Source organism: Bos indicus x Bos taurus, chromosome 15 (assembly GCF_003369695.1).
Source record: "Bos indicus x Bos taurus breed Angus x Brahman F1 hybrid chromosome 15, Bos_hybrid_MaternalHap_v2.0, whole genome shotgun sequence".
Classification (NCBI taxonomy): domain Eukaryota; kingdom Metazoa; phylum Chordata; class Mammalia; order Artiodactyla; family Bovidae; genus Bos; species Bos indicus x Bos taurus.
The window spans coordinates 44,538,990-44,549,343 of record NC_040090.1 but is presented as its reverse complement, the minus strand read 5'-3'; the positions used below and the strand labels follow the sequence as shown (position 1 = coordinate 44,549,343).

At 40.2% G+C, this 10,354-nt stretch overlaps 1 protein-coding gene across 12 annotated transcripts in view; it reads right to left on the bottom strand.

Annotated features, from left to right (window-relative positions):
- The window catches only part of TEAD1 (TEA domain transcription factor 1), a 274,391-nt gene that overhangs the window by 9,719 nt on the left and 254,318 nt on the right, over nt 1–10,354 (bottom strand). For all 12 annotated transcript variants that reach the window (XM_027563306.1, XM_027563307.1, XM_027563309.1 and 9 more), the window contains one exon: nt 4,149–4,301. In XM_027563306.1, the coding sequence (XP_027419107.1) occupies nt 4,149–4,301 (153 nt within the window). The remainder of the gene's footprint in view (nt 1–4,148; nt 4,302–10,354) is intronic.

Sequence of the window (10,354 nt, the reverse complement as noted above, 5' to 3'; positions counted from 1 at the left end):
CCCTCCTGCTTAAAACCTGAATGGACTCTTTTGAAATTCAGGATGAAGAGAAAGCCTGTTCTCATCCTACAAGGATGAGCATGAGAGAGACAGGGCCCAGTCCGGCTGGTCCTACCTGCCCAGCACCCTGCTTGCAGCCCTCCTCTTTCTCCCTATGCCAGGCACACTGCTGTTTCCAGTCCTCCCAGTGCTGCATTTCCTCCTACACGCAGTATTCTCTCCCCTCTCTGCCTATTTAGCCACCTGGCAGACACCTTTCCGTTGTTTGTTGCTCAGAGAAGCCCTCCCTGACCTCTCATTACACACCTCTTGGCACCATGCACCGACCTTTATCAACCATCTGCCACAGCTGAGTCATGCATCTGGTGACTCCCTGTGCTTGACAAACGCCCACCTCTCTCACCAGACCCCACGGTGCCTGCCCCGACTGTCCAGTATGCCGCAGCTCTGCGCCTGACACGTCAGTATGCACCCGTCGAATGACCCTTTTCTTGGTAAAGCTGAAAAATGCATCTGCTTAGCCATCAAGGCAACTTAAACATCATCTTTTAACATCCCTGAGGATTCCCTACCTCACTCAAACTACAGGTGCCTGCTCAGGCAGTTCAATTACTCTTTTTCACAAGTGTACCACAGCCCTGATGGCCTTGCAAGGTCATCATCTATTTATCTGCCTCGTTCCCTCATCAGGCTCACGTTTCCTGTGTTTTATTTGCGCTGCATTGCAGCAGCTAGCAAACCTCACCACAGTTTAGCTGAACAAATGAAAACACTCTCAGTAACCAATGAAGTGGAGAGGGCAGACTTGAGCACTTTGTAAATGGAGGAAAAATGAGGTCTGGAGATTTTAAGTCACTTAACCAAGGTCATAGGTAGAACTGGGTCCTAAACCCAAGTCTTCTCATTCCATGACCACGACATACCCTGGAAAGTATCTTTTCTATCAATTCAAATCTTAATTTATGTCTATCACTGGCTCTTTGACCTCAGGGAGGCTTAACATTCCTCTATCCATAAAATGGGAATACAAATGACCTCACAGTTCCGCAGTGAGAATTTCATAACCTACAGAAGATTCAGCATTGTGCCTGGAACCTCTGTGATCTAGCTGACCTTCTTAAAAACTTTCTATGAAAGAATATATCCTATATCCTATTTATGCTTCTTGCTTGAGATGAAGGAGGAAAGAAAAAAATGTTTCTAGCAAGCTGTATGTCAAAGTACGACCTTGAAAGATGACTGGAATCCTTGGCCCACAATTCAGTTAATGTCTTCCTTGGCCTGACTGCCATTATTAGGGCCCTGAACCTACAGGGTCACCTCAATTCCAGAGTCATCCTGATGAAACCAGAGACTACCCTACAGGCCAGTAAGTGCCTGGAACTGGTCCTGGTGACATACAGGTTCTGTATTCAATGATCTAGTAAAACACGTCAACTATGTCCAGCAGCTGTCACCCTGGCCCTGTCCGTAACCCCATCCTCTCCAAGGAATCACTGAAAAGCACCATCTCTGCTGGTTATCAGTGAGATGACTTCATTACCCAGGAGTGTTGGCTTAATGTCATTTTTCTACAGAAAAATATCATTCCTAGCACATATTTATTAAGAGCTACTAATTCTTTATAACAAAGGGATTTATGTAGTTGATATGTTTTAAAATTAATTTTACCTGGTAAGTTATTTGAATGGAAGCCGTGTTTTCAAAGAGGCATTACCAATATAATAGTTAATGGGTTCCGTGGGTAATAGATACTCACAACTGTCCCAGGTCATATATTCTTTGGTTGTATTTGAGGTCGGGTTTTAGGGACTGAGGATGTATTCCTTAATGTGCTGAAATAGTTTCACTGATTTGTAAGAAACATCTAAGACTCCTTCCAGGAGAGGGAGGGTAGCCATCCATTCAGAGAGTTTTGCTTAACTTCTGAGGTTATTTAACCTCCACATAAGGATGCCACACTCACCTTCTGCTCATCTGAGCACTAAGGTGATTCGTATGTCCTTAAGTAGCAACAAAAAGCATCTACAGCCAAGTACCTGCCAGCATCCTAAACCTTGAACTGCTCAATTTTCACCAAAGATCATTAAAGCAAAGGATAATAATGAAGAGTTAGTGAAGGATATATTTTTTAAACTTTCTCCCAGATGACTAGCTTCCACGTTTCAGAGGGACATGGACACAGGAGAATCCACTGAGATTCTCTCCTTGGAATAAATGAAAACAATATACAAAACCATCTGTCTGCCTATGTCTGCCCATAATCACGTGTCTGTGAACTGAGGCCCCCTGTGGCTCACTCACCAATCCCTTAGAGCAATGCCTGGCTGCACGCCAGAACTACCTGGGGAGCAGTAAAAATAAACAAAACCCTGTTGCTCGGTTCCATCCTTCAGAATTTTTTAAAGAACATTTACTTATTTGGCTGCACTGGGGTCTTAGCTGCAGCATGTGGGATCTAGTTCCCTGACCAGGGATTGAACCTCGGCCCCCTGCATTGGGAGCCTGGAGCCTTAGACAATGGATCACCAGGGAAGTCCCCTGAATTTTTAAAAGTGTCCTGGATGAATCCAATACACAGAAGGTTTTAACACTCTTAATTTTTATTTATGTATTTATTTTTACAGTGGTATACAGGAACTGGTTCCTACTAGCTTTGAATGTAATTGTTATATATTGAGGAATTTCACGAGCTAGATGACCACTGTAGCTTCAAAGTGCCCAGGGAAGGTATATTTACATCATAAAAAATGGGCAAAAACCATAAATCAGGGTTTTGGGAGAAACTAGGGGACAGCCTATTATTTTCTTTCTTTTTTACCAGTACATTACAGGGCTTCCCTGGTGGCTCAGATGGGAAAGAATCTGTGTGCAATGCATGAGACCTGGGTTTGATCCCTGGATCGGGAAAATGCCCTGGAGAAGGGAATGGCTACCCACTTCAGTGTTCTGGCCTGGAGAATTTCATGGACAGAGGAGCCTGGCAGGCTGTGGTCGATGGAATCATAAAGAGCTGGACACAACTGAGTGACTAACATACACGCTGATTGAAAACAATGTCCCACTGGATCCAAAGTCCAGGTACAAAATTCCTGCTCTTCAAGTATTCTAATTCTAAAGTCTGGTAACAAAGAATAACAAAGCAGGCCTTCAGAGGGCTGAATATTTTACTACAATACTGTCCTGCTGCCCCTTTTAGCAAAATTGCTTCCACTGAATTTTGTTTTGGCATTTTGCCTTTGGTTTAACCAAGGAATGTTATTTTTTGAAAAACGAGCCTTATGAAATCCATTACTACATATTTTATGGGTGTATTTTGAGAAGAACATTGTACTTATTAACCTTCCTAAGTCACCAAATGAAGTCTCCACGAGAAATTGTTTTAAAGTTAAATATTTGGGGAAGAAAAAAACACACACACACAGAGCATTGCCCAAGGGAACTGGACAATTTTCCCACCATGGACCTTGAGCACTACTGGTTTTTCCTTGCTCTTTAGCTGCCTGTTAAGTTTTGACCATACTTTTCAGCCCATAAATATTCTCCCCCTCTCCTGCTCCTGGTTATGCCATTATATTCTAGTTAATATTTCTCCTGGTAAGAGAGTTTACATTTTGCTATATTAATATATGCTACTTATAATAAGGCCTTGTAAACCCTTCCTGAAATGAGTGTAGGTATGCCTTAAGTACAAACCTGCTGACTCAGCTTTTGCCTCATTTATGGTTTGTATACTATGGGGCAGCTGAGACTTCAGTTTAGCTGCTGCTGGGATAACCTGGGGAACTTTAGAAAAATATGTGCCAGTGTCCTATCCTCAGAGCTCCTAAGTTTACTGATCTAGGGTGTAGTCCTGCTATCAGGATTTTTAAGACATTCTTCAGGTTTCTCTAATCTGCAACCAGAATTGAGAATCTAGTTTCATTACCCCTATCTGCCTTCCCCAAATTCCAGTTCTGCCAAGCATAGAAAGCCCAGCCAGATGAGAGCCCTTCTCTTTCACAAACCTGAGCCAAACCAAGTTTGCCTTACGGATGCATGAATTCAGCTGCTGACTGACCACCTGGGACCCAGACCCACCCAGGCCCCTCTTCCCTGGCAGCTTCATGGCTGAGTCTGACAAAACAGGAAAGAGACAAAACAGTTACCAATAAAATTGTGAAGTTTTCCAAAACACTGTTCATCATATATTTCTCTGGTAAGTGTTTGAGCTTGTGGATGAAGTTGATCATATATTCACACATTGGGGAGCGGTTTATTCGGTAGACAAATCGGCCATTCTCAAACCTTGCGTATTCCGTCTGTGAGGGAAAAAGGGTTTATACTTTTGACTTGAACATACATGAAAAAGATGATTGTCTATAAAAGCATTTCACTTTTTCAACATGAATCAGCTGTTATATGTTGCACTACTTGTGTACTTTACTTAAAGAAAACCCTAACTCCAATTTTAACACCATACTCAGGATCCATTATTTTTCTGGAATTTTTTTTTAAATTGTAAAAATACTTTAATGAAAAGTTGTATAGATGTTTTTTCAGCAAAGGTCGGGAAAAAAAATGTAATTGCCTGCTGAGTGATTCCCTACCTAGAAATTTGTGAGAGCTAGTCACAATTCTTCAAAGAGCCCACAGAAAATCTTTCTTTACTGTGATAAGGCCTCATAGGCCAAAAACCAATGCAGCTCATTTCTCTACTTTAGGAAAAACTGCTTCACACTGATCAAAAGCCCCTGGCTGCGTTATGTCTTTAATTTTTAAAGATGTTTTATACATATATATATGAGAAGGAAATGGCAACCCACTTCAGTATTCTTGCCTGGAAAATTCCATGGACAGAGAAGCCTGGCGGGCTATAGTCCATGCGGTTGCAAAGAGTCAGACATGACTGGGTGACTGACAAAACACTTAAATACATATCTGAAGATCCCACTGAAACACTCAGAGAGAAGAAAGACACTCTTAGATACTTTGGATCAAAGAGGAATTTAAAAAGAAATTACAAGCTATCTAAAGAGTAATGAAAAAGAAAATATTTACATCAAATTTTGGGGACTCAATGAAGCTGTACTTGGAGGAAAGCAGCTTCATGTCTTCGTTATTAAAGATGAAAAGTTACAGAACTCAGTACACATCTTAAAAAATAAACCCTACAAAATAAACCAAAATCTGGGAAAATCAGGAACTAAAAATTAATAAAGATAAAAGCTCAAATGAATGCAAAGGAAATAAAGGTCAATTACTGTAGAAATAACTAAAAACTATGTAGAAATCAACCACTGAAAACAGTCCAAAGAACGAATGGTTTTACAGCTAAATTTTATGTAACCTTTAAAGAATTTTCATCTTGTGACATTTTCAGTGTTATTCAAACTATTCTATACCACAGAAAAAGGTCGGTATTCCAACTATTTTTGTAAAACTGATGTATGTTCAATACTGACATATGATGAAGAGCTTATAAAAAAAGAAAAGTACAGGCTACTATCACTTATGCAATGCAAACATGTGATGTAAAACAGCAAACAGTGCATTAAGGGAACCAAAGTAGAGCTTTCTTTGGGAATGCTGTGGTGGTTCATACACGGGATGTATGTTAACTTGTGATGTCAAAAAACTGGAGGAAATACAGAGTAAGAGTTGGTGAAAAGGCATTTGATAAAATATTGCAGCTAGTACTAATAGAACAAATTAAATAGGAAGAGAAAGAATTTAACATAAAATAAAGACCATTTATAAAAACCAATAATAAATCCAATGTTAAAACATCAAATTGGTTTCTACGACATCAGTAACCATATAAGGATACTCACCATCACTATTTCTTTTATTTCTTTTTACAACTGTGTTGGAAGTTTTAGCAAATGAAAAGAAGGTGAGAAAATAATAACAGTAATAATAATAAAAGTGGCAAGAACATTGGAAAAGAAGAGATAAAATAAAGTCTTCCTTTTTTGCTGCTAAGATAATATATCATAGGAAACCCAAGAATCTGGAGGGAAAAAACCACTAGAAATAAATGAATATGGCAAGATGGCCAAATAGAATATAGATATGCAAAAAGTAGGAGGTTTCTTCTAGTAATTAAAATCTAGAAGTTGAAAATTGTATTAACAAATTTATATAATATTTAGAGATATATTTAACAAGAAAGAGATGAATCTATATATGAAAAGCGTAAAATCTTACTAAAATAGATAAAATGAGATGAAAATGCAAATAGATTCTTGATTAGAAAGATTTAATATCAAACTGCCCCTAAATAATATCTAAATCTAATGCAATTACAATTGTTGCTGTTGTTATTGTCGTGTTAGTCATGCCTGACTCTTTGCGACCCTGTGGACTGTAGTCCTCCAGGCTCCTCTGTCCATGGGACTCTCCAGGCAAGAGTACTGGAGTGGGTTGCTATTCCCTTCTCCAGGGGATCTTTCAGACCCAGGGATCGAACCAGGGTCTCCTGCATTGCAGGCAGATTCTTTACAGTCTGGGCCACCAGGGAAGCCAGCAATTACAATTAGGTTGCTCAAATAAGACTTCTGTTTTTCTTTACATTTTTAAAATGATCTCATAACTTTGGAAGAATAAATGCTGGTAACCTGCCTAGAAAATATGTGAAAAGAAAGCGTAGGGAGACTGATTCACCCTAGTAGATATCAGAAAATGCTTCTGTTGTTTAGTCACTAAGTCATGTCCGACTTTTTGCGACCCCATGGACTGCAGCACGCCAGGCTTCCCTGTCCTTCACTATCTCCTGGAATTTGCTCAAACTCATGTCCACTGAGTTGGTGATACCATCCAACCATCTCATCCTTTGTTGCTCCCTTCTCTTCCTGCCCTCCATCTTCCCTGGTATCAGGGTCTTTTAAAATGAATTGAGTCTTTGCAACAGGTAGCCAAAGTGTTGGAGCTTCAGCTTCAGCATCAGTCCTTCTGATGAATATTCAGGATTAATTTCCTGTAGGATTGACTGGTTTGATTTCCTTGGAATCCAAGGGATTCTCAAGAGTCTTCAGCACCACAGTTTGGAAGCATCAATTCTTTGGCACTCAGCCTTCCTTGTGGTCCAACTCTCACATCCATACATGACCACTGGAAAAACCACAGCTTTGACTAGACGGACTTTTCTTAGCAAAGTCATGTTTCTGCTTTTTAACATGCTCTCTAGGTTTCTCATAGCTTTCCTTCCAAGAAGCAGGTGTCTTTTAATTTCATGGCTGCAGTTACCTTCCACAAGTGATTCTGGAGCCCAAGAAAATATAATCTGTCACTGTTTCCACTTTTTCCCCTTCTATTTGTCATGAAGTGATGGGGACTGGATGGCATGATCTTAGTTTTGTGAATGTTGAATTTTAAGCCAGCTTTTCATTCTCCTCTTTTACTCTCATCAAGAGGCTCTTTAGTACCTCTTTGCTTTCTGCCATTAGAGTGGTAACCTCTGCATATCTGAGGTTGTTACTTCTCCTGGCAATCTTGATTCCAGCTTGTGAGTTATCCTGCCCAGCATTCCTCATGATGTACTCCATATATAAGTTAAATAAGCAGGGTGACAATAAACAGCTTTGACATACTCCGTCCCAACTCTCTGAATCAGTCCTTTGTTTCATGTCTGGTTCTAATTGTTGCCTCTTGTCCTGCATACAGGTTTCTCAAGGGACAGGTAAGGTGGTCTGCTATCACCATCTCTTTAAGAATTTTCCACAGTTTGTTATGATCACACAGTCTAAGGCTTTAGCGTGGTCAATGAAGCAGAGGTAAATGTTTTTTTAGAATTACCTTGCTTTTTCTATGATTCAATGAATGCTGTCAATTTGATCTCTGGTTTCTCTGCCTTTTCTAAATCCAGCTTGTGCCTCTGGAAGTTCTCGGTTTACATACTGTTAAAGCTGAGCTTAAAGGATTTTGAGAATTACTTTGATAGCATGTGAAATTAGTGCAATTGTACATTAATTTGAACGTTCTTTGGCCTTGCCTTTCTTTGGGACTGGAATGAAAACCGACTTTTCCAGTCCTGTGGCCACTACTGAGTCTTCCAAATTTGTTGGCATATTGAGGGCAACAATTTAAAAGCATCATCTTTTAGGATTTGAAATACTTCAGCTGGAATTCCATCACTTCCACTGCTTTGTTTGTAGTAATGCTTCCTAAGGCCAACTTGACTTCACATTCCAGGATGTCTGGCTCTAGGTGAGTGACCATACCATCATGGTTGTCTGGGTCATTAAGATCTTTTTTGTATAGTTCTTCTGTGTATTTTCACCACCTCTTCTTAATCTCTTCTGATTCTGTTAGGTCCATACCATTTCTGTCTTTTATTATGCCCATCTTCACATGAAATGTTCCCTTGGTATCTCCAGTTTTCTTGAGATCTCTAGTCTTTCCCATTATATTGTTTTCCTCTATTTCTTTGCACTGTTCAGTTAAGAGGGCTTCCTTAATCTCTCCCTGCTAGTCTCTGGAACTTTGCATTCAGTTGGGTATATCTTTTCCTTTCCCCTTTGACTTTTGCTTCTCTTCTTTTCTCAGCTATTTGTAAGGCCTGATAACCACTTTGTCTTCCTGCACTTCTTTCTCTTGAGGATGGTTTTGGTCACCTCCTCCTGTTACAAACTTCCCTCCATAGTTCTCCAGTCACTCAGTCTACCAGATCTAATCCCTTGAATCTGTTAGTCACACTGTATAATCATAAGAGATCTGACGTAGGTCATACCTGAAAGGTCTAGTGGTTTCCCCTATTTTCTTCAATTTAAGCCTGAATTTTGCAATAAGAAGCTGATGATCTGCACCACAGTCAGCTCCAGGTCTTGTTTTTGTTGAACGTACAGAGCTTTTTCATCTTCAGTTGCAAAGAACATAATCAATCTGTTTGCGGTATTCAGCATCTGGTGACGTCCATGTATAGAGTCATCTCTTGTGTTATTGGAAGAGGGTGTTTGCTGTGACCAGTGTGTTCTCTTAGCAATACACTATTAGCCTTTACCCTGTTTCATTTTATATTCCAAGGCCCAACTTGTCTGTTACTCCAGGTATCTCTTGACTTCCTGCTTTTGCATTCCAACCCCCTATTATGAAAAGGACATCTTTTTTGGGTGTTAGTTCTAGAAGGTCTTGTAGGTCTTCATAGAACCAATCAACTTCAGCTTTTTTGGCATTAATGTTTGGGATTACTGTGATGCTGAATGGTTTGCCTTGGAAACAAACCAAGATCATTCTGTCGTTTTCGAGATTGCACCCAAGTACTGCATTTTGGACTCTTGTTGACTATGAGGGCTATTTCATTTCTTCTAAGGGATTCTTGCCCACAGTAGTAGGTATAATGATCATTTGAATTAAATTCACCCATTCCCATCCATTTTAGTTCACTGATTCCTAAAATGTTGATGTTCACTCTTGCCATTTCCTGCTTAACCATGTCCTATTTACCTTGATTCATGGACCTAACATTCCAGGTTCCTACGGAATATTGTTCATTATAGTATCTGACTTTACTTTCATCACCAGACACATCCACAACAGAGCGTCATTTCCACTTTGGCCTAGACTCTTTATTCTTTCTGGAGCTATATCTCTGCTCTTTCCCAGTAGTATATTGGACACTTACTGACCTGCGGGGCTCATCTTTCAGTGTCATATCTTTTTGCCTTTTCATACTGTTCATGGGATTCCCGAGGCAAGAATACTGAAGTTGTTTGCCATTCCCTTCTTCAGTGGACAACATTTTGTCAGAACATGCTACAAAGCTACTGTAATCAAATCAACACAATACTGGGACATGTAGAGATAAATAGAGGGTGGAAAAGAACAGACTCCAGGAACAGCCCCCCAGGTATATGCTTTCTCCATGAAAATTCCTGGAATTTCATCATTCAAAGGCAACCAGCAACAGGTAAGCCCTGACAACTTGGCCATTTGGTAGCAAAGCCTAACACTAACCTTCCGTGTTCCCAACCACCGACAGGTACCTTTGCTTCTTCCTTCCCGGGGGAGATAGAGGTCACGTACCTCCAGGTCTCTCAGTCATGTCTCATTACACAGCCACCTTCTCACCTACCCTCTCCTTAGGGTGAGGAGCCTAAGGCTGGCTGCTGCTCATTCTTTATTCTGTGCTCTTTCTATTTCCTCTCTGCAACTAGCTCTCCATTCCCATAGCTCTGATTATCTTTAATGCTTAGGATTCCCAAATGATATTTTCAGTCTTTACTTGTCTCCAAAATCCTAGTCTGGCATCTATAATCATCCCTATTTCCAGTTGGACATCTTACATACTTATCTCTGCTGGAGACTGCACTGTCCTTCGAAGCATAAAATGTGTTATCTTCAACTCTTCCTCCTCTTTGATCTTTAATATTCAGTC